General features: G+C 43.0%; 1 protein-coding gene across 4 annotated transcripts in view; it reads right to left on the bottom strand.

The window, feature by feature from the left end:
- LOC129811927 (DNA (cytosine-5)-methyltransferase 3A-like) overlaps window positions 1-25686 on the bottom strand; it is a 76342-nt gene that overhangs the window by 33002 nt on the left and 17654 nt on the right. For 3 of the 4 annotated variants that reach the window (XM_055863701.1, XM_055863703.1, XM_055863702.1), the window contains exons 4-6: window positions 20995-21448; window positions 1842-1888; window positions 867-1013 (exon numbers count right to left, since the gene is read on the bottom strand). In XM_055863701.1, coding sequence (XP_055719676.1) covers window positions 867-1013; window positions 1842-1888; window positions 20995-21448 — 648 coding nt within the window. The remainder of the gene's footprint in view (window positions 1-866; window positions 1014-1841; window positions 1889-20994; window positions 21449-25686) is intronic. The other variant, XM_055863704.1, reaches the window with a different exon arrangement.

The following is a 25686-nucleotide window of genomic DNA, read 5'->3' as shown; positions in this document are numbered from 1 at the left end:
TCATTTACAACTGCGACTTCGCCGAGATAAAGCAAAGCAGTGCGGCACAAACAACACAGAGATACACATGGGATAAACAAACGTACAGTCAATAACACAATAGAAAAAATCTATATTCAGTGTGTGCAAATGTGGTAAGAACGATCTTGTAAATGATCTTATTGGTTTGCTCTCCTTAGTTTAGATTCTTACTGGTGAGTAAGATTTACAATTAGCTTATTACATGGCAAATATACTTCAAATGAGTTTGGATTTAGATGGAGGCTAGATTAGTCTCTGACTGGTGCAAGTTCATAGCTTGGACCATGACTATAACGTGACTTTGGGCTGTATAGTGGGAACTAAACCGAGGCAACAGAAAATGCGAGTGAGCAACAACAATTAGTGGTCATTTATCATTGGTCAACAATGGTGCACTGAAGTAGGCTCTACAGAGACAGGAAGGAAACTCCAGGAGACTCAAACACCCTACAAAGCCAATGAAATAAATGGTACCTCTATGATAAATCAAATGACCCATCAAATACACTTGGCTGTGAAAGCACCCAACAAATTCCGGTCCACTTGGCTATGAATGCCCTGTCTATTGGACTCTTGCTAACCCTAACAGACAGGCAGCTCTGAACCATCTGTAATCCCTGAGACCAGGTTTGAATAACAGGATGGCTAGAGAGGACTGGGAACCAATCATCCCCATAAGAAATCTTTGTGGTCAGCTCTAGAGCCCACGCATAAGCCCCACAACTGTAAAAAATATCAACATCAGGCATCCCCAAGACACAATGGGCAGTTTGGGCACCCCTAAGAGTCAAAGCCTGCCTGAGACAGTGGCGAGACAGCCAGCCGGTGGGTGGCACTGTACTCACCTCCATCTTCCATTTAGCCAGCCACTCCTCCCTGGTCCTCTTGCTAATGTAATATGGGTCACCGGCCTGGAAGGTTACTCTGGGCATGGGCCTCTGACGCAGACTGACGGAGCCACGCAGCCTGCCTGTCCCAGGGCCTCCAACTCCCTGTTTAAAGGGATACAAAGAAGAAAACCAAAAGAAAGAAATGAACTAACGTATTAGTTTGATGTTTGTTTGCTCTGCTAGGATTTTGCATGTTTGCAGAGGGAGGAAGATGACGCAGGCAAAGTTTCATGCTATCACTGCTGAAACTGCTGGCTAATACGGTTGCTAGGCGGAGTAGCAATTCTTTGCTATTTTTCTTTTTTGGGGGTGTGGAGGGATGAGGTGTGTGCTCCAGAAAGAGATGATGACTCTTTCACAAAACTGTAGCCCAATGCAGACCATGTGCAACTGGTCAAACAGCAAGGAGCACAAACTGCCTCTTCCAGAGCCGTGGCAACCCGCTACAGTCTCAACCAATCACAGCCTGGCGTGGCGAGCCTGCTGACGCCATCGACCAACGCGAGGACCTTCCGTGTCGGACTGGGCACCAAGTGTATTTGATATGTCAGATCTATACTCCATTAGGTACCATTTCACAAGTCCAAGAGGCCGTGATATTATACAAATCATCTACTAAAAGAAAACCTTCCCCCTAGTCCAGCATCACCATCCCCGAACATGTGGTCCGTCCTAACGAAGGCCCTGACTGAGGCCTCTTCCAGGAGCCTCTACTTCGACACTCCCCATCAAGCATAGACTTGATGTAAGCACTGACCGGAGGGCGTTTCCACCATTGTTAAATCCACGCCAAAAGCTAAGCAACTGTACAAGTCCACACTTCCCGAGAAAGGTGGAGAATCGACATACCTACAGAGACCGAACCATTGATTGACCGATTGACTGACGACGTTACACAACACGGCAGAATGAAGACAGTGGGTGACGTACCTCGTTCTTGGTTGTATCCTCTCCATCCTCCTCCTTCTGCTCCACATCTAGAGGGAAACACAGTGAGTCACATAGGAGCAATCATTCAATAGTGTACCTTTGGCCTAGCCAATAGTCACAGTCGTCTCGCTGGCCCAGCCTCGGCAGCTATGAGACGACAGAGACTACAGTCACAGTAGCTATAGTCACCTTAGCATCTGGCGAGAAAAACACAGCGAATCAGCCACACGGGACCAATGGACCCCCTCAATCATTCATAGGAGTCTGCCTGTAGGCAAGTCACACCTCAAGGCTAGATAGTCACAGTAGTTTAACCTCTGGAGAAAAACACTGCGAGTCATCCACACAAGAGCAATGTTCACCTCAATCATTCATAAGAGCTCTACCTGACCTGTAGCTAGTCACCTGTGGGCTAGCTAGTCACAATTGCCTGTCACCTTAGCACCTGATATCAATGTCTGCCGACCGGGTTAGAAGTCTATTCACCCCACATGGCCCTATTGTCTCAGGGATGTTAGACTTGTCAGAATGACGTAGCTGTCTGGACTCTGGAGACAATGGCCATGGCCCCTGAGGATGACCTTCATTTTCTCTGATTCAGACTCTCAGGCCAAACATTAATCCATTAACTGACAGGTAGAAAATAAAACCCAGAGGTAACTGAACATCTCTGTTGTAGGCCGTTTCATAGCTGAAGCTCAGACACCATAGTGTGCTGAATGAGAGAGAATAGACCTATAGACCCAAGCCCGCCGGGAAACCGTGGGGCGAGGCGACACTTCCCATAGCACTTTTCAATCAGGTGTGACCACGCCACACCACTTTTGATTTAGTTTTATAAAATATATTGACGCAAAGCTTCAAAAAGCGGCGCAAAGTGCATCATTTGTCAACTCGCGCGCAATTTTTGTCCTTCACATCGGGGTGCTGCAGTAGGCTCTTTGCGTGTCTTGCGCAATCAGATTCACAGAAATCGCAGGTCGCACAAAACTCAAGGCGTGCTCTCCACTTTCCTCCGATATTTATTTAGCTGGCGCGATAACACATCACTCCCGACAGACACAAGCAACAACTCTTACATAAATGTAGCAGCCTATATACCTAAACACAAGCGATCTGACATGCTGTATAGCATGGAAACTAGACTATTTTTCAGTCTGATCAACTGAAGGCTACTAACAACAGCAGTTGCATAGTCTAGCCTACTAGGCACCCTGTCCCTCTGGCCAGGGTAAACGAAGCAGTAACGTTGTGTATTTATAGTCCATTTGTTTGTGAGAAAACGTGAATGGGATCCATTTGATTTGTATTCAAACTCGGGCTGACTAGGCTACCTATACTTTTTTAATCCACAATTATTAACTGGAATTAATGAATAAACAAAATAGCTGACATTGACTGTGAGTACATTTTTTATTCGGCTTTTAGTTGCATAGGGCAGGACTACACGATGCAAACCTGAATAAAGCTAGCTCAGCCCTGTGGGTTTTATTGTCCAATCATTTTGCTTTTTCTATGTCTGTGTATAAGAAATTCCTCTAGTCCTTCTTTAAAACATAATTAATATGAACAAGTACAAGATTTCAGTTTGACAGGGTTTTCATCCTCCACAAGGACATGAGTTTTTCTAGCTTTTCTTTAAGACCTGATTAGAAAAACTCTGGTCACATCATAGCCCTTTTAACAACAGATTAATCAATTCATACTGTACAAGTTCTGGAATTTTATCTGGTTAGGTTGCCAGGTCAGGTAAAAAACTACGGGTGACAGAATTCAGAGACTTAACAAAGAGCTGCAGTTAGTTTCAGCCACTCCTGCATTGACTTGGCTGTGTGCTTAGGGTTGGAAGGTGAACCTTCACCCCAGTCTGAGGTCCTGAGTGCACTGTAGCAGGTTTTCATCAAGGATCTCTCTGTACTGGGGCCTCCCGAGTGCGCAGCGGTCTAAGGCACTGCATCACATTGCTAGATTGGGTCACTACAGACCCGGGTTCGATCCCATGCTTTATCACAACCGGCTGCGATCAAGAGTCCCATAGGGCTGGCTTCCGGGTTAAACCGGCGGGTGTTAAGAAGTACGGTTTGGTGGTCATGTCTCGGAGGACGCATGACTCGACCTTTGCCTCCCGAGGCAGTTGGGGAGTTGCAGCGATGAGACAAGATAGAAATTGGGGAGAAAAGGGGGGTTAAAAAAACACAAAAAAAGTTGCTCTCTGTACTTTTCTCCGTTCATCTTTCGCTCAATCCTGACTAGTCTTCCAGTCCCTGCCGCTGAAAAACATCCCCACAGCATGATGCTGCCACCACCACGCTTCACCGTAGGGATGGTGCCAGGTTTCTTCCAGACTTCACACTTTGCATTCAGGTCAAAGAGTTCAATCTTGGTTTCATCAGACCATAGAATCTTGTTTCTCATGGTCAGAGTCCTTTAGAAGCCTTTTGGCAAACTCCAAGCAGGCTGTCATGTGCCTCTTACTGAGGAGTGGCTTCCATCTGGCCACTCTACCACAAAGGCCTGATTGGTGGTGTTGCAGAGATGGTTGTCATTCTAGAAGGTTCTCCCATCTCCACAGAGGAACTCCAGAGCTTTTTCAGAGTGACCATGGGGTGCTTGGTCACCTCCCAGACCAAGGCCCTTCTCCCCAGATAGCTCAGTTTGGCCGGAAGAGGAAGAGTCTTGGTGGTTACAAACTATTTCCATTAAAGAATGATGGTGGCCACTGTGTTCTTGGTTACCAATGCTGCAGAAATGTTTTGGTAACCTTCCCCAGGTCTGTGCCTCGACACAATCCTGTCTCGGAACTCTACGGACAATTCCTTCAACCTCATGGCTTGGTTTTTGCTCTGACATGCACTGTCAACTGTGAGAACATATATAGACAGGTGTGTGCCTTTCCAAATCATGTCCAATCAATAGAATTTACCACAGGTGGACTCCAATCAAGTTGTAGAAACATCTCAAATATGATCAATGGAAACAGGATGCACCTGAGCTCAAGTTCGAGTCTCATAGCAAAGGGTCTGAATACTTATGCGAATAAGGTATTTCTGTTTTTTTAAATTGAATAAAAACCTGTTTTCTCCTTGTCATTATTGGGTATTGTATGTAAATTGATGAGTGAAAAATATGATTTAATCCATTTTAGAATAAGGCTGTAACGTAACAAAATATGGAAAACGGGAAGTGGTCTGAATACTTTCCGAATGTACTGTATGTCACTCGCCGTGGAAATCAAAAACAGCATCCTCTGGCAAGGGGGGCCTCCTTGGAGATGTTAAGCCGCCCTGGATCTAGAGACTTCGGCGGGTTCTTCCCTGGGGGCTTCGGAGGTACCTGCGCCTTCGCCCTCTGTTCCGGATCCCTCTCCGATGGCATCTACCTCGGGTTCAGATCCTCAGCTCCCACCTTCAACAGACAGTGAGACTGTCTTGAGACTCCGGATCATTCATCATCCAGCGTGGATACTACTGCTGGCTCGGCTCCATCGGGCCCCACCGTCCCTCTGTCCTCGAGGAGTTTGCGAAACCACTCAAGGCGAAAGAGCAGCCTGACCTCCTCAGCAGCAGCTTTCATCGTCGGCAGTTCTATCGTAAGGAACATCATGGTTCCCGGGGCAAAAATCCTGTGCTATCCTGGAGCACGGGTACAGGACATTACAAGGCTGCTTACAACCATTCTACGACAGTTGCCAAGAGCTCGGGTGAAACGACATTAGGAGGGCTAGCTCAGAACTTCTGAAAATTGATTTTAAAGAATTGATTCTAGCACTGAAATAAAATATTACTATAGCTCTCTGGTGTAATCACTTTTACAATTAACTTTGACACCTTCTGGAAACAGAAGATATTCTACAGGAATGATAGAGTCCATCCGAATCATCTTGGCTACAGAAAATACAGAAATGCCAATGGTGGAGGTGTTGCTGTTTATAATCAGAACCACATTCCTGTAAAACTTAGAGAGGATCTCATGTTAAATACTGTTGAAGTAACATGGCTACAGGTTAATCTGCCTCACCTATAGCCAATTATTGTGGGAAGCCGCTATAGAGCACCAAGTGCTAACAGTCAGTATCTGGATAATATGTGTGAAATGCTTGATAATGTATGTGATATCAACAGAGACGTATATTTTCTGGGTGATTTAAATATTGACTGGCTTTCATCAATCTGCCCACTTTTTAAAAAAGCTTCAAACTGTAACCAGTATCTGCAACCTGGTTCAGGTTATCAGTCAACCTACCAGGGTAGTTACAAACAGCACAGGAATGAAATCATTAACATGTATTGATCATATCTTTACTAATGCTGCAGAAATTTGCTTTAAAGCAGTATCCAAATCCATCGGATGTAGAGATCACAATATAGTAGCCAATCTAGGAAAACCAAAGTCCCAAATGCTGGGCCTAATATAGTGTATAAGAAGTCATAAAATAAGTTTAGTTGTGATTCATATGTTGATGATGTAAAGAATATTTGTTGGTCCGTGGTGTGTAATGAGGAGCAACCAGACGCTGCACTTCACACATTTATGAAATCTCTTATTCCAGCATGCACACATTAAAAAAATGACTGTAAATACTGTTAAATCCCCGTGGATTGATGAGGAATTTAAAAATGTTATGGTTGAGAGGGATGAGTCAAGGGCAATGGCAAATAAGTCTGGCTGCACAACCAATTGGCAAACGTACTGCAAATGGAGAAATCATGTGACTAAACTGAATAAAAATAAGAAACTATACTATGAAACAAAGATAAATTATATAAAGAATGAAAGTAAAAACTTTGGAGCACCTTAATTGAAATGTTGGGCAAAAAGGCAAACTCAGCTCCATTATTAATTGAATCAGATGGCTCATTCATCACAAAACCCACTGATATTGCCAATTACTTTATTGATTTTTTCATTGGCAAGATTAGCATGACAACAACAAACGCAGACACTACACATCCAAGTATAACTGATAAAATTATGCAAGACAAACATTGTAATTTGAATTCCATAAAGTGAGTGTGGAAGAGGTGAAAAAATATGGTCTGTGGTCTGACAACTTGGATAGAAAATTACTGAGGATAATTGCAGATGATATTGCCACTCCTATTTGCCACATCTTCAATCTAAGCTGACTAGAAAGTGTGTGCCCTCAGGGCCTGGAGGGAAGCAAAAGTAATTCCGCTACCTAAGAATAGTAAAGCCCTCTTTACTGGCTCCAATAGCCAACCAATCAGCCTGTTTACTTAGTGAACTTTTGGAAAAATTGTGTTTGACCAGATACAATGCTATTTTACTGTAAACAAATTGACAACAGATCACATTCAACAAGCACGGCACTTACCCAAATGACTGCTGATTTGCTGAAATTGCCTGCTATGGCAATTGCTCGGCCCCCGACTGCAAGGCACTACAGAGGGTAGTGCATACGGCCCAGTACATCACTGGGGCCAAGCTTCCTGCCATCCAGGACCTCTATACCAGGCGGTGTCAGAGGAAGGCCCAACAAATTGCCAAGGACTCCAGCCACCCTAGTGATAGACTGTTCTCTCTGCTTGCGCATGGCAAGCGGTACCGGAGCGCCAAGTCTAGGTCCAAAAGGCTTTTTAATAGCTTCTACCCCCAAGCCATAAGACTACTGAACAGTTAATCAAATGGCTACCCAGACTATTTGCATTATCCCCACCACACCCTCATTTTTACACTGCTGCTACTCTCTGTTTATTAGCCATGCAAAGTTACTTTACCTCTACCTACATGTACATATTACCTCAGTTACCTGACTGGTGACTGGTGCCTCCGCACATTGACTCTGTACCGGTACCTCCTGTATATAGCCTCGCTACTGTTATTTTATTGTTGCTCCTTAATTATTAGTTATTGGGGAAAAAATGTCTTCTTATTTATTTTTATTTTATTTTTTACTTCAGTTTATTTTAGTAAATACTTTCTTAACACTTTTTTTTCTTAAAACTACATTGTTGGTTAAGGGCTTGTAAGTAAGCATTTCACTGTAAGGTCTACACCTGTTGTATTCGGCGCATGTTACAAATTCAACTGTCATGGTCAAAACATGTTGATACAATAGTAGCTAAAATGGGGAGAAGTCTGTCCATAATAAAGTGTTTCGCTGCCTTAACACTATCAACAAAACTGTAACGTCCTGACTAGAGTTCTTATGTGTTTTGCTTGTTTAGTGGTGGTCAGGACGTGAGCTGGGTGGGAATTCTATGTTGTGTGTCTAGTTCGTCTGTTTCTGTGTTCAGCCTAATATGGTTCTCAATCAGAGACAGCTGTCAATCGTTGTCCCTGATTGAGAATCATATATAGGTGGCTTGTTTTGTGTTGGGGATTGTGGGTGGTTGTTTCCTGTCTCTGTGTTTGTGTTCTGCACCAGATAGGACTGTCTCGGTTTTCACGTTTGTTATTTTGTAGTTTGTATAGTGTTCACGTTATTGTCATTCTTTATTAAACATGTTGAACACTAACTGCGCTGCATTTTGGTCCTCTCCTTCATCCCAGGAAGAAAGCCATTACAAAGGCAGGTCCTACGGCCCTAGTTTTATCGCACCTGGGCTACTGTTCAGTCGTGTGGTCAGGTGCCAAAAAGAGGGACCTCGGAAAATTACAATTGGCTAGGAACAGGACAGCACGGCTGGCCCTTAAATGTACACAGAGAGCTAACGTTGATAACATGCAAGTACATCTCTCATGGCTCAAAGTGGAGGAGAGATTGACTTCATCACTACTTGTTTTTGTAAGAAGTATTGACATGATGAATGCATGAGCTGTCTGTTTATACTACTATCACAATGCTCAGACACCCATACCCCACAAGACATGCCTCCAGAGCTCTCTCCAAAATCACCAAGTCAAGAGCAGACTATGGGAGGCGCACAGTACTTCATAGAACCAAGACTACATGGAACTCTATTCCACATCAGTAAACTGATGCAAGCAGTAGAATCAGATTTTAAAAAAAGTATAAAAAGACATATTATGGAACAGCGGGGACTGTGAAGAGAGATACATACACACAGGTACAGATACACACATACGAACACACACGCTACAACACGCACTCTACACATACGTACATTGTAATATTGTTGTATGGTGGTATTATACATTTTGTATTGTAGATACACAGTGGTGTAATAATTATGTACTGTTTTGTCTTTTGTTTTATGCGTGATGTAAGTCCTTTGATGTGTTTGGACCCTAGGAAGAGCAGCTGCTGCCTTGGCTGCAGCTAATAGGGAACACTAATAAATACACAAATTGATTCTTGAAGAATATAACTTATAAATGCATAAGTGCTTAGTTAAACTGTCATACCCCATCAGAACCCAAAATATAAGCTTGTTTTAATCCAATGTCTGTAAACAAAGTACATGTAAACAATCACTCTATAGCCCCAAAACATGGTTAAAACTATTTTGATATCATGGGTGGTCAGTCCTTGCATCCATAGCTCTGTCTATGAATTTGAGAGTGGTTACATTTAATCAGCCCAATCACTCAGCTTTTTACCCGAAACAGGGATGGGGAAAACGCTTTGTTATTGTTTCTACTGCTGATTGCCGCTTAAACGAAGGAGGATCATTAGATTTCCAGTTTTTAATAAAACATTTTTCAAAAATAATTACCCAACGCATTAGGTATCTCACCGCACATTCATATGACATGTCTTGAAAAATGCAGATAGATGGATTAAAAGTCAACTTAAATTGTAAAACTTCTGATAGCCAACTTTCTACCTTCGACCATAACTTTTGGACTTTATAGCACTCCCAGGAAGTGTGAGTTATTGAGTCTTTGTTTGTTTTACACTTAAGACATGACTCTGTCGTTGTGCTGTAGAATTTGTGAATTTTGTCTCTTGTATAATCAATTCTATGCATTTGTTTATACTGGATTATGCATACATTTTCATTAACTGTAATCTCATTAGTTATGTTCCAACACTCCCTCCATTTTGTGCCAATATCAGTTCTTTTTAGGTCTTGGTTCCAATATTTTTTTCTCAGAGATTGTCAGTTGGATAGGCTCTCTGCAATGTTTGCATATCTTACCTATCATACGAGTATCATTTTCGGACTCAAATAGGATCCCCTAAACATTGATCTGATGTCCAAAAAGATTTCAGATCGACATTTTGTGATATAAAACTTTTAAGTTGTATGTATTTGAAAATCTCTATATTAGTCTGTTCAAACTTGCTTTTTAATTCTGTCATGGAAATTATTGTATTTCCCATTACCAAGTAATTTACGGGTTTCCGTGCCTTTAGTTTTCCATGTGAGCAATTTATCAGTGAATTCTGAAAAGCTATCCGAGGATTATTCTATAGGGGTGGGTTTTAATATCCTGAGATTTTAGAGTATTCTGAAAATATCAGGTATGTCAGGTATATCAGGAGATCGTCCGCAAATACATTTAGTTGTTATTCATGCTTACCAATACCGATACCTGTTACGTTTGGGTCCTGTCTAATTCTTTCTGCAAGCGGTTCAATTGCCAGTGCAAACAGCAGGTTGACATTTATTGTCATGAATCTTGCCCTGGAGGCAGAACTGGGCGATTTCAGCTTGATGGGCCAGTTGAAAAGTCAAATTTGGCTGTATTGTAACATTTCATGCAAACAAAAATGTGCTTTTTGGTCTTAATTTAAGGTTAGGGTTAGGCATTAGGGTTAGCAGTGTGGTTAAGGTTAGGGTTAGGGTTAGGGTTATGACTTTGTGGCTGTACCAGCTAGTGACAACCCTACAGAGCAGCCTCCAGGGCAAGATTCATGACAATAAATGGCAACCTAAGTGCAAACAGGAGAGAGGAGAGAAAAAATCCCTGTCTTGTGCCCCTTTCTAAAGCGAATTCATCAGATGTTTTTTGTGTGTATATTTTTGCTTTCGGACATTTATATAATACTTGTATGATTTTTTACATTTTAGCTGGAAAGTTGAGGGCTTCCAAAGTTTTGAATAGAAAAGGCCATACAAGATGGTCGAAAGCCTTTTCAGCACCAACAGCCAATATTGATAAATCTACATCTTGTTTTTTTGCGTATTGTATTATACTAAAACATGTTGTTGTATTTGTTTCTAACTATCTATTTTTTAATGAATCCCATTGGATTAATATGTATCAGGTCTGGCAAGACGTTTGCTATTCTGTTGCTTATGAGTTTTGTTGCTATTTTATTCACAACTGATTTAACTTACTGTATAGGCCTGTAATCTGCAGGGGACTCTCCAGATGTTCCTGTTTTAATATAAAGGAAATAACTGTTTGATACATGGAACCAGGAAGTACTGAATTGAGTGACACGTGTTGTCATTTGAGTAAATAGGGCACTACTTTGTCCCAGAATGTTGAATACAATTTTATGGGAAATCCGTCCAGACCTGGTTCTTTTCTCCATGCGAATGTTTTAACAGTATCTAATGTTTGATTTGGGATGATTTCTATTTTTACACACTGTGACTTTCTATCCCCCCCCCGACATACCATCAGGGGAGGAGAGGGGAGGAGAGTGGAGGGAAGAGAAGAGGGGGAGTGGAGAGGAGTGGAGATGAGAGCCACAGCTGGCTGCTATTACCATAGCTCCTCCCACCTCACAACCCCTTGACACTAAGCAGAAAAAACAACAACATTGTAACATACTCACTGCTTCTCTCGTGTGACTGTAGGCCCCACATGAAATCTCTACTGCGATCTCCACGCACTTGATGAAATCGGGCTAGTGTGGACATGTGCGCTACACCAACTGGTGGTCAGTGGTACATGACTATTTTGATTAAGTTAACATGAAGATCACCTTGTTAGTTAATTGCACACAAGGTCCAACCGAAATTGTGCTTCCGCTTTTAACCCAACCCCCTCCGAAAGACACGCATACATATAGAGGTTTTGGAGAGGTGCTGGGGCTGCCACACTGGGCGCTCGGGGAGCTGTTGTTGTGGGGGGTTAAGTAGCGTCACCATGCTCAAGGGCGAAACGGCAGGCAATGGCACCTATGTGCACTACATTAAGGGTTAAGGTTAGGCACTCATTCCAAATGGTTAAGGTAAAGGTTAAGCTTTGGGATAGGGTTAAAACACTCTGCCTCCTTCATAACGAATCACAACTTTCTGCATGAAATCTGCAACAATGTCGTTCCACTTCATTGGAATAGTAATAGCAGTGATAGTAGCCTCAGCACTTTTCTTCACTACTTCAACATAAGGGCACTATCAAATTAAGTACACTGGAAACTAATCTCCTAATCACTCCTATATGTATCAACTCCTTGGCCTGACTGAATGTTTCTGTATGTTTCCTATCTACACCTCACCCCAAATAAATATGTATTGCATTTCCTGTTTGAGCACATGGTTTAGTTGAAAATGTCTATCCTGTGTGTGTGTGTGTTCATGTGTGTGAGCGTGTGGATAGAAAATAGGGCCCTGAGCCTCAACATATACAGTGGGGCAAAAAAGTATTTAGTCAGCCACCAATTGTGCAAGTTCTCCCACTTAAAAAGATGAGAGAGGCCTGTAATTTTCATCATAGGTACACTTCAACTATGACAGACAAAATGAGGGAAAAAAATCCAGAAAATCACATTGTAAGATTTTTAATGAATTTATTTGCAAATTATGGTGGAAAATAAGTATTTGGTCAATAACAAAAGTTTATCTCAATACTTTGTTATATACCCTTTGTTGGCAATGACAGAGGTCAAACGTTTTCTGTAAGTCTTCACAAGGTTTTCACACACTGTTCCTGGTATTTTGGCCCATTCCTATATGCAGATCTCCGGACTTTCAACTCCCTCCAAAGATTTTCTATGGGGTTGAGATCTGGAGACTGGCTAGGCCACTCCAGGACCTTGAAATGCTTCTTACGAAGCCACTCCTTCGTTGCCCGGGCGGTGTGTTTGGGATCATTGTCATGCTGAAAGACCCAGCCACGTTTCATCTTCAATGCCCTTGCTGATGGAAGGAGGTTTTCACTCAAAATCTCACGATACATGGCCCCATTTATTCTTTCCTTTACACGGATCAGCCGTCCTGGTCCCGTTGCAGAAAAACAGCCCCAAAGCATGATGTTTCCACCCCATGCTTCACAGTAGGTATAGTGTTCTTTGGATGCAACTCAGCATTCTTTGTCCTCCAAACACGACGAGTTGAGTTTTTACCAAAAAGTTCTATTTTGGTTTCATCTGACCATATGACATTCTCCCAATCTTCTTCTGGATCATCCAAATGCTCTCTAGCAAACTTCAGACGGGCCTGGACATGTACTGGCTTAAGCAGGGGGACACGTCTGGCACTGCAGGATTTGAGTCCCTGGCGGCGTAGTGTGTTACTGATGGTAGGCTTTGTTACTTTGGTCCCAGCTCTCTGCAGGTCATTCACTAGGTCCCCCCGTGTGGTTCTGGGATTTTTGCTCACCGTTCTTGTGATCATTTTGACCCCACGGGGTGAGATCTTGCGTGGAGCCCCAGATCGAGGGAGATTATCAGTGGTCTTGTATATCTTCCATTTCCTAATAATTGCTCCCACAGTTGATTTCTTCAAACCAAGCTGCTTACCTATTGCAGATTCAGTCTTCCCAGCCTGGTGCAGGTCTACAATTTTGCTTCTGGTGTCCTTTGACAGCTCTTTGGTCTTGGCCATAGTGGAGTTTGGAGTGTGACAGTTTGAAGTTGTGGACAGGTGTCTTTTATACTGATAACAAGTTCAAACAGGTGCCATTAATACAGGTAACGAGTGGAGGACAGAGGAGCCTCTTAAAGAAGAAGTTACAGGTCTGTGAGAGCCAGAAATCTTGCTTGTTTGTAGGTGACCAAATACTTATTTTCCACCATAATAAATTCATTCAAAATCCTACAATGTGATTTTCTGGATTTTTTTTCTTCTCATTTTGTCTGTCATAGTTGAAGTGTACCTATGATGAAAATTACAGCCCTCTCTCATCTTTTTAAGTGGGAGAACTTGCACAATTGCTGGCTGACTAAATACTTTTTTGCCCCACTGTACCTCCAACACTATACCTGGCTTGAAGGTACAAAGCCAAATTGTCGTTGGTAGTGTGATAAAACTGTACAGAAAAGGAAACTGACACACTTCCTGTAGGCTAAATGCTGCACAAAACATATTTCCTCTAGCCTCCAGTAATAAAATGTAGCTAAGCCTACTCCCTCTCCTCCACTAATACTATAAAATCTCACTGAAACTGAAACTGTCGGTTTTCCCAAATGGCACCCTATATCTTACATAGTGCACTACTTTTGACCAGATCCCTATGGGTCCTGGTCAGATGTAGTGAACTACATAGGGAATAGAGTGCAATTTGGGACGCAGCCATGGGGTTTTCCCACATATCTGGTGTTGAATGAAGTGAGTTGCTGAGGTCTGTAAGTCAGCCCTGGGTTCAAACACTACTCAAAATATTTCAAATACTTTTGGCACTTGATCTAGCCTGTCTGGAGTGCCATATGGGCGGGGCTTGTACTTCTGCAACTATTCTATTGGTTACATTATACCGGGCAAGCTCAATCAAGCCCAGATAAAGTATTACAAATGATTTTGAAAAGTATTTGAACCCTGGTCTGCTGTAACTACAAAGGCGTGTTAGCCATTACTAAGCAGCATTGTTTGCTTGCCTGCGCTCAGCAGAGCAGAGTAGAGGTTAGCCAAGGAGCATGGATGCTACCCAACTAGAAAACTAGAAGACTCACTAGGTCACTAGGATTCATGATTCGTGAAGAGTTTTTAACCAGACACATTACAGCAGCAAGAGGCTGAGCGAGGGAGAAGGTCCAAGCGAAAAGCAACTCCCTCACAAACACAACAACAGCTACATGTCTTTACAGATAGGTTAGCTGACAACGTCACGAAAATCATGCTCACGCTTAAATGGGGGCAGATGTCTGTGAGTTGTTGTGATTCTGGATGGCCAGATAATTACAAGAAATGACAAGAAACTGCCATGTGGAGAATCGTATGTGACTAGTTTTTAGCTAGTTTCATGTTGTTCTTGATACCATATCTTGTTTTGAGGTGTTTTGACTGATTTGATGTCAATGCCAATACAGCTAAAATTAGCTAGCTACCTACTGTAAAGAGACGAAGTATTTGAGACTAGAGGTCGACAGATTATGATTTTTCAACGCCGATACTGATTACTGGAGGACCAAAAAAAGCCGATGCCGATTTTTGTATATATATATATATATATATATATATATATATATATATATATATGTAATAATGACAATTATAACAATACTGAATGAACAATTAACACTTTTATTTTAACTTAATATAATACATAAATAAAATCTATTTAGTCTCAAATAAATAATGGAACATGTTCAATTTGGTTTAAATAGTGCAAAAACACAGTGTTGGAGAAGAAAGTAAATGTGCAATATGTGCCATGTAAAAAAGCTAACGTTTAAGTTCCTTGCTCCGAACATGAGAACATATGAAAGCTGGTGGTTCAATATTCCCAGTTTTTCAATATTCCCAGTTAGGAATTATGACGCGTCAACTATTTCTCTCTATACCATTTGTATTTCATATACCTTTGACTATTGGATGTTCTTATAGGCACTTAAGTATTGCCAGCCTAATCTCAGGAGTTGATAGGCTTGAAGTCATAAACAGCGCTGTGTTTCAAGCATTGAGAAGAGCTGCAGGCAAACGCAGGAAAGTGCTGTTTGAATGAATGCTTACGAGCCTGTTGCTGCCTACCACCGCTCAGTCAGACTGCTCTATCGAATATCAAATCATAGACTTAATTATAATATAATAAACACAGAAATACGAGCCTTTGGCCATTAATATGGTCAAATCCGGATACTATAATTTCGAAAACAAAATGTTTATTCTTTCAGTGAAATACGGAACCGTTCCGTATTTTATCGAATGGGTGGCAACCCTAAGTCTAAATATTTCTGTTACATTGCACAACCTTCAATGTTATGGAATAATTATGTAAAATTCAGCCAAATTAGTTCGCAATGAGCCAGGCGGCCCAAACTGTTGCATATACCCGCACTCTGCTTGCACTGAACGCAAGAGAAGTGACACAATTACCCTAGTTAATATTGCCTGCTAACTTGAACTTCTTTTAACTAAATATGCAGGTATAAAAAAATATACTTCTGTGTATTGATTTTAAGAAAGGCATTGATGTTTATGGCCCTAATTCCGGTCGACCTCTATTTGAGACACAACAAGTGCTTATTGTTCAAATTGATTTATGTTTTCAATAAACATTGAAGACGAGGAATTATGTCAATGACCAAACATTTCGGTAAAAAAAAACAACGATAAAGCGTTCCTTTTATTTTTCTTAATTTTGCTTTGTTGGCGGTTGGTGCACTTGATTCAACAGCCCCAGCACCGGGAAGGCAAAGTGTTTCCATTTTTAACCATTTCAAGTGTCTGAAGGTAGAACTCCACCTATCCGGCAGGCCCAGCGAACAAATCAAGTGCCTCTATAGGCCTACCGCTGGCCAATCAGATAGCTCAGATCACTGCGTCTGCACAGTTTCCTCGAGCTGTAAAAAGAAGCCTCGAACGAACAGCAAAGTTGATCATGTGAGATTGAAAAACTTTTAAAACCATAGCTAGAGACTCAACAAATACACCAAAGAGCTGCTGTATTTATGAGTAAGTTTACGTTGTTATTCAGCACTGTCAACACTTCGTTTAACACTTTTATGAGCCAGAAAATGTGTGTTCCCCCTACTTCCACTCATGCTACAACCAGCACTGCAGCTGAAATGAATGAGTATAGCAACGTGTTATAAGCTTGAGTATAAGCATAAGCTTGCGTTGTTATGATGAACGGCTTGTGTCTTCTTTTAATATCGAGGAACATTTCACTTTCTCATAGGAGTAACAACATGAATCGGTGCATGAGGAAGAAATGACACAGTGCTACGCTGCTCCCTCCCTCCCCTCAAGCCTCGTTCACATCACCCATAAGCACTCCGTTTATGTTGCGCCGGATGTCATGCATTTTAACGGGGACTTCCAGAACGGAGTGGAAACGCAACGCCCCCTTATGGTTGAATGCCCCCTTATGGTTGAACGCCGCCTTATGATTGAACGCCCCCTTATGGTTGAACGCCCCCTTATGGTTGAACGCCCCCTTATGGTTGAACGCCGCCTTATGGTTGAACGCCGCCTCATGGTTGAACGCCCCCTTATGGTTGAACGCCGCCTTATGGTTGAACGCCCCCTTATGGTTGAACGCCCCCTTATGGTTGAACGCCGGCTTATGGTTGAACGCCCCCTTATGGTTGAACGCCCCCTTATGGTTGAACGCCCCCTTATGGTTGAACGCCCCCTTATGGTTGAACGCCCCCTTATGGTTGAACGCCCCCTTATGGTTGAACACCCCCTTATGATTGAACGCCCCCTTATGGTTGAACGCCCCCTTATGGTTGAACGCCCTCTTATGGTTGAACGCCCCCTTATGATTGAACGCCCCCTTATGGTTGAACGCCCCCTTATGGTTGAACGCCCCCTTATGGTTGAACGCCGCCTTGCGCTGCATACTTTGACATTTTTCAAACTTTGCGTCTTCTTCAGTCCAGTCAGAGTCTGTCGAAGAACAGGAAGTTACCAAACCAGAGAAGATGAACACACAGTATGTGGTATTCAGTGATGGCTTTATGGGATAGCTAGCAACTTAAAAACAATTACCCATCGCTATAAGTGTGTACTATTTTAATAGTAATGTTAATTAATACACATTGGCTGTTAAGCCAATTATATTATATGACTGTTGCCTCCCGTTTAAGTTTACTGTGATGGTAATGATGTTGGTTTTTGATAATATTAGGTGGAGGTCACTAAATACAATGGTATCTTCAACCTAGCCTAGCGTTTAGCTAGCTAGGTAATAACTAAACAAAATCTGTTTTATTATCACCTGAAACAATACATTTATCTTGTCTTGAATGAAAAGGTCATATTTTGCAATCTCTCAAAATAAATACATCTCTGACGAGACAGGCTCTCCTCCATCTTGTATTACAAACACTACACTTGTCCTTTCAGTAGCGGGGCAAGACTCTGTGAAGATAACATACGGCGAAATGAAATACGTCACGAGGCATCATGTAAACGGGGCATCAGACTCACCATCAGATTCAGGCCATAAATCCAGTAAAAAAAAAGAGGCAAATTATTATCCTCACTTAGCCGTGCCTCACAAGTAATGCAACAAATTCTCTATTACCGGTGTGATCATATACCTACTGTCATTTTAAATTTTTAATTAACATTGAAAAAATGGTCTGAGAAGAACAACATTGGCAGGACAATTCAAGCATAGCCAATATGCAGTGACAATGTATTGGGTATATAGCCTACTGTACAAACCTCATTGCTACAGAAATGTTTTTTATTGGTCAATGTATTCTAAGTCATGTAAAAAAAAAAAAAATACAAAAAATTGCCGCCGTAGATCTCGGTTTGCATTTTGACTCAGAATTTGATCTTCACTCAGAAAAGGTTGGTGACCACTGTTCTAAGCCAACTCCATCTGTTATGCCCCATAGTTGCACATGTGTCAGTTCTGTTGTTAAACATAGTTGCAATGTTCGCATTTGTGGAACAGAGGTGACAACGGCACTCCTTAACAAAAACTATACATTGTTTTCATACCAGCCTTCGATGTCTATTGAAAATGTAAAAAACAATATTGCATGTGGCTACTGCACGTAACAGTTTGACACAATGATAAACACAGAATAAAACCCCATTATTACCATAGACTAATTTCGGCCCAGTTTAAACAAACACAGTAGTCTTAAGAGTTGTATCATTCAGCCCCATTACAACACTTGAGCTCTGCGAGGCCTGAGGCAGTGTCCTTATAGCATGGCTTTGGCCCAAATGGGCCCCGGTCAAAAGTAGTGCACTATATGATAATAGATGCCATTTGGGAAACAAGCCCATGTTTTCTCCTTTGACTATCCTGGTTTTGTCACTAAAGTACCCTAGACACAATAGACCATGATCCTCTCTCTTTTTTTCTCTCTCTGTCTCTCTTCAACTTGGTCCCTTGTGTAAACTCTCTATTTCTGCCTCCACCTCGCTTCTCCCCCTCTCTGTTTTTCTCGGTCTCTCTCTCTCTCTCTATTTTCCTCTCTCCCTTTCCCTGTCCACCTCTCTCTCTCTCTCTTCCCCTTGTACTCTCTCCCCCCTCTCTCTGTGCTTCCTCAATGTGAATAAGTTACTACATAACCAGTGGGTGAGGCAGGCAGAGTGGGGGGTTACTTTACTTTGGGGCTGCTACCAAGATCAGGGAGTTTCTGTTGCGGTGCAAGGAGAGGCAGTTGGCTGGCGTCACGCACAGGGGATATCCAGTCAGTTGCACAACTGAATGCATCTTCCACATCTGACCCACCCTCTATGAATCAGAGAGGTCCGGGGGGGGGGGGGGGGGGGGGGGGGGGGGTACCTTCATCTGCGTCCATGTCATCGGTGCCCGGGGAACAGTTGTTGTTCAGAAGGGCAGAACGGCAGATTTTCCCACCTTGCTGGCTCGGGGATTCGAACCAGCGACCCTTCGGTTACTGGCCCAACGCTCTTAACCACTAGGCTACCTGCTACTATACCTGAGTCCCAAATGGTACCCTATTCCCTAGAAAGTGCACTAAATGAGGAACAGTGTGCCATTTGGGAGGTATCCTATCCTATACCTTGCCAGTTTGGGGGGTGTTCCAGCTCTCGTGTTGCTAGCGCTCATGCACTACCTCTGTTTCTCCTCCTCTCTAAGCTGCAGTCCTTCCTCTGCTGTGCCCTTCAGATGGATGGCAGAACCCCGTCCTTCCATTCAGCCTGTTATCTATCGCTCCATCGCTCCATCCCTCCATCTATCCATCCATCCATCCACCATGCTCTCTTCCTCTCCTCTTCCTCTGAGATGAATTAATTAATCCATTTATAGCTCATGTATTAATTGAATGCGGAATAATCCCACAGAATTATCTACAGCAGTATTATTCACTCCAGTGAAAGTGTGATTTACATTTCAAATGAATGTGCTCCCTGTATCATTCATCCAGTACTGATTTTGCAATGCCGTTTTGGAGAGGTACATTTAGATAGGAAGCTGGCATGTAGGGCAGTGTGTGTATCGGGTTATTAGAGTGCAGACTCAGTGTGTAAGTGGCTCTGCTCTGGGCTGTGTGCCATCCACCTGGCGTGCCCCCGACAGAGACAGAGACACACACACACACAAACAAAGCGCAAGGAGCAGCGGCCAAAACAACACACACCAGACCTGCTCCCTGAGCCCTTCTCTGAGCACGGCCCCTACAGAACAAGGGCACACACACACACACACACACACACACACACACACACACACACACACACACACACACACACACACACACACACACACACACACACACACACACACACACACACACACACACACACACACACACACACACACACACACAGCCCCAACAGAACAGAACAGGGGCAGGAAGGCAGGTTGCCAGGAGACGGAAGCTCTCCTCTCTCTCTCTTCTCTACTCTGGGCTCTATTTACTCTACTCCTCATCAAGGTCACATCCAGGCTGCACCTCTCTGAGAGAGAGGGCGTGTAGGGGGATGGGAGAGAAGAGGGCGAGAGGGGGAGGGAGAGAGGAACACGGAGGTCATAGCCTGGCTGCACCTCTGAGAAGAGGGGAGAGAAGGAGAGAGGAGAGAGATAAGAGGGGGGCCACAGAGGTGACCAGGGTAAAGTTCATTAGGCACCAAACTGAAACAATTGTCCAGTTTTGCTATGGTGTGACCTAATGAACACGACACGGGAGAGGGGATCTAGCAAATTGGTTACATCATCTCTACATCATGACAACAGACTGGCAGTGAGCAGGATTCTCTCGCTCTCTCCCTTTCTATTACAAGTTATTTAAAATGTTCTACATGACTGTGTTAAATTCATCCACACTGATCACGACCAAAGAATAATTCAAAATGGCCACAGCAAGTAACATGAAACCGTTCACATCCACTCATTGTTCATTTTCATTCCTTTGGCATTGGCCGTCAGTGGTGCCAGAGCAGAGCTGGCTGTGCCAAGAAAGTAGTGAGAACGAAGATAATAATATAACCGAGCAGGAGACACGACTCACATTTCGTTGGGCGCTCCAGTTTCCGCCTGCCTCGTTTCTTGCGCGGCGGAGTTGGCAGAGTCTCCTCTTTGTCCTTTTCAGAGTCGTCCTGCTCGTCCCGGCTCGGCTCCCGGCTCAGTAGAAACCCGTTCTCCAGGGAGGGGGGACTCAGGCTCCGGCTCTGACATAGGAGGGTGTGGGGTCCGGATGGGGTGTCCTCGGCCCGGCTGGCAGGGGAACTTGGGGTACCAGGGGCGCCTGGTAACCCGTTCTTCTCTGAAGCTTTCCTGTCCTGCTTGGGGCAGCAGCGAGCACCAGCCTGGGTTCTGTCTCTGTCTGCGTGCCCGCTGCTCACGACTCCATTGTGCACCTGCGCCTCACACACGGACGGTCTCTCTCTCTCCGCTGCCAGCCCAGTGCGACTGTTGCACACACCTCCGACCACACTCTCCTTCACAGACACACTGCCCTCCACCTGCAGGCAAAGGAAGAAGAGAAATCAAGACAATTGGAAGATTATATTTTGAGTGTTGATATTATTGCCATATCACTTCACGTTATTAGAAATGTTTGAAAATGTCCCCTTTGGGGATAATAAAGTAATATCTATTCTATTCCACTGCATCGCTTTAACCTTTAGTTGAACGAAAAGCCCAATTCACTATATTTGTATCACATGCTTCGATAGCCTGAGGTCCTGTTAGCCTCCCTCCCGTAGCCATTGTAGCTGTACACCCGAGTTGATACAGTAACGCTGCACAAATAACCTTTTGTTGGCTATAGTATTATTCAACACTGAACGGGTTACAGTCGGAAACCCTGTGAACTCAACTGGCTGTGCAGTCGTCGAGTGCTGTAACTCATTTGTAGAGTTCTCCAACGCATTACAGCGGCACAGAAATACGAGAGGAATGTTGGCTTTTTGTCAAAGGAAGGAAATCTTTAATTCTGTTTGGATACTACATTGACGTGGGGACTCGCCCCTGGAAACCATTTCGATCTGTAAAGAAAAGTGTTTACTACTCTGTTCCAACAGGAGCACAGAGATTCCCGAACCCAATGACCCCGTAGCAGACACAAACAAGATCATCTGGCTGGGATTATCGGGGCGTGATTTAACGACATTGTAAATCTATTTCATTGTATATCTACATCATATCTTGACGTCAAGCCAATACTCTTTTAAAATAAGTACATCACCTGATTTACACCTCTTCTTAGTGAGGAAATGTATTTATTTAGAGGACATGGGTCTTTCTATAAATAACGAGGCCTACGTGTGACATTGGGATAAACATTTCTAAATGGTTTGAAACTAAAATAAAAAGGATTTTCATACAGCTTCACATGTGTACTTAGAGGAATAAAAGTGAATATATGCAAATTGGCCCATAAATCCACCAATACATCAACATAGGTTTAGGACTATACACGGAGTACACCAAACATTAGGAACACCTTCCTAATATTGAGTGACATCAAAAAGGATCATAGCTTTCACCTGGATTCACCTGGTCAGTCTATGTCATGGAAAGAGCAGCTGTTCATAATGTTTTGTACACTCAGTGTACATCCTTTAAGCAGGGTTCATACAGACATTGGCAAGTCAAATTCAAGGACTTTCAGGGACTTTTTCAAGAACTGAATTGTAATTTAATGTTATAAAATAGTATAATTGATATAATTGTACATTTAGGGCCTAATATAGAACCCGATTTCTCTGCTGCCTATCTGTGTGGCCGACGCAGGCATTGAATCAAATCAAATTGTATTTGTCACATGCGCCGAATACAACAGCTTACCGTGAAATGCTTACTTACTGTACAAGCCTTTAACCAACAAATCAGTTGGTGATGTACTGGTATTCATGGCATAATACAGCCATGAATACCAGTAGCATTAATCTTAACACTTGATTCCCGCCATCACTGTTATAACAATGAGAAAGTGACCTGGCTCCTTTTTTAACGGAAGGATTTCTATGGAAAGTCAAGTTGAAGCCAGCACCTCACGTAGTTTTACCGCAACAGAATAGCGCAACAACACCCTCCAATTGAAACGGTGGGAAACAAACGACAGTGGACACAACTCTCGCAAGAACGGATAAAAAAATGAAACCACGGATAATTATCAGGGAGTAGGAGAACATCTAAATTGGCTATAATAATTAGAAGGACATTTTAAGCATCAAATGGAGGAAATGTCTCACTTTCAAGGTAGGCCTGTTCAAGTACTCCAAGTTCATGTAGGCTACTCCAAGCCCCTTGTAAATGTTTAAAATTGAAGGTGTAACATGGAAAACAAAATGTTGGTCATGTTATTTCATTACCAGATCATATTGTGAAGAAGCCCCACTAGGCTATGTCATTTGATGTCGTTATATCCAGAATGATTCATCGGAACAGCGTTGGGTGTTGCGCAATAGTCTATCCTACACGGTTGCGCACAGTAGACTCGGTGTTTAATCCGAGCCACAAGAACATATGAAAACGTGATGCTCTCTCTGTTAAATCTAAGGAGACTCTTCTGTAAATCAAGCCGACAACAGATGATCAACTTCGATCCTCCAGGGATATTAGATCCAACGTTGATCCAGGCACAACTGTCTTCACCGGCGTAATCAATGAGACACCAACATATTCTGGACATTCCTCCACGAACACCTTTTTCCCAGCACTTGGGCTGTTGTTCCATTGCAGGCGCCATCACAACAGCTGTTTGCCATTCAGAAAATGCCTTGCTGGATCAGATCAGGTTTTAAGTATCAAGGGAAGGTGACTTTATCGGTTTAAAGCATTGGATTTTGCAATCACATTTATTATTTGGGATTGGTGTGCCCATGACAACTGGTTTCACCCAGTAACATAAGGAGATACGAAATGTTACAGAGTTACACTGCATATCTGTAATCTCTATACAAAAAACGGTCCGACAGCTAGATCCAGGATTATTAAAGGGTTCAAGTTCAATGTCTAATTTAACTGATTAATGCTTAATATATGATATAATGACAATGTACACGACCATAAATGCAAGGACAGAAAAGTCATGTTTTATGTCACATGATTTCATACAAATCCGTCAAGACACCATTCATGGTAAAGGGTTAAACATAGGATTTAAATCAACTCGTGAATCTTAACTAATATAGCTATGATCCCCCGTATAGCTCAATGTAAGGACATGAAAAACATTGGCAGATTATTATCAATGACTAATAAACAGCTGTTACAAGAAATCGTCACGCTTACCCTAGTTTATAGACAGACCCACATTTGAGAGAGATGGGGGAGGGGTCTTGTCACCACAGTGTCTCTGCTAGACCACTGCCTAAAAATAGTGTTCAAATTTGTTTCGGAGACAATTAGTGGGTCACAGCAGAGGAAAGTAGGGCATGTCTAACGAGATGAGAATGCCTTCTCTGTCTGTCAACACTGACAACGTCCTTTTGAAGCAGCCATCGTCTCAGATGGACAGACGGCCAGACAGACAGAGGCAGAGTGTGAGAAACAGACAGGAATACAGACACACACAGGTGTAGGATCTAGTATTTCCTCCTCTTCTTCTTTTGGGGTGCTACTATAGGCCACAAATTGCTAGCAGTCTGTATTTGGATAATATGTGTGCAATGCTTGATAGTGATTGTGATGTTAACAGAGAGGTCTATTTTCTGGGTGACCTGAACATTGACTGGTTAGCAACTAGTTGTCCTCTCAAGAGGAAGCTTCTATCTGTGACTAATGCCTGTAATATGATCTAGATTGTCACTCAAATCAAATCAAATGTTATTTGTCACCTGCGTCATAAACAACAGGCGTAGACTAACAGTAAAATGCTTACTCATGGGCCCTTCCAATAAATGCTGGGGGGGGGGGGGAATGGAACAATTATAACACAAGGAATAAATACGCAACGAGTAACGATAACTTTGCTGTGTAAACGGGGTACCATTACCGAGTCGGTGTGCAGGGGTATGAGGTAATTGAGGTAGATATGTACACACAGCTAGGGATAAAGTGGCTAGGCAACCGGATAGATAAGAGTAGCAGCGGAGTATGTGTTGAGACAAAAGACTTGTGCAAAAAGAGGTCAATGCAGATAGTCTGGCTAGCTACAGTATATGGTTAACTACTTATCAGTTTTATGGTTTGGGGTCCTGTTGCTTCCAGACCTGGTGCATCGGTACCGCTAGCTGTGCGGTAGCAGATAGAAGAGCCTATGACTAGGGTGGCTGGAGTCTTTGACAATTCTATGGTCTTCCTCTGACACTGCCTGGTCATTTAGGTATAATGTACATGTAGGTAGAGTTAAAGTGACTATGCATAGATTATAAACAGAGAGTAGCAGCAGCTACTTTTGATTAGATGTTCAGGAGTCGTATGTTTGGGGGTAGAAGCTGTTAAAAAGACTTTTGGACCTAGACTTGGCGCTCTGGTACCGCTTTCCATGCAGTAGCAGAGAGAACAGTCTATGACTTGGGTGGCTGGAGTCTTTGACAACTTGTAGGGCCATCCTCTGCCACTGCCTGGTATAGAGGTCGTGGATGGCAGGAAGCTTGGCCCCAGTGATGTACTGGGCCGTACACACTTCCCTCTGTAGGGTCTTGCGGTCAGAGGCCGAGCAGTTGCCATACCAGGCAGTGATGAAACCAGTCAGGATGCTATCGATGGTGCAGCTGTAGAACCTTTTGAGGATCTGAGGACCCATGCCAAA

The sequence above is a fragment of the Salvelinus fontinalis genome, chromosome 15 (assembly GCF_029448725.1).
Source record: "Salvelinus fontinalis isolate EN_2023a chromosome 15, ASM2944872v1, whole genome shotgun sequence".
NCBI classification, from domain to species: Eukaryota; Metazoa; Chordata; class Actinopteri; order Salmoniformes; family Salmonidae; genus Salvelinus; species Salvelinus fontinalis.
Note: the sequence above shows the minus strand (reverse complement) of the source record. Positions and strands in the feature narration are given on the sequence as shown.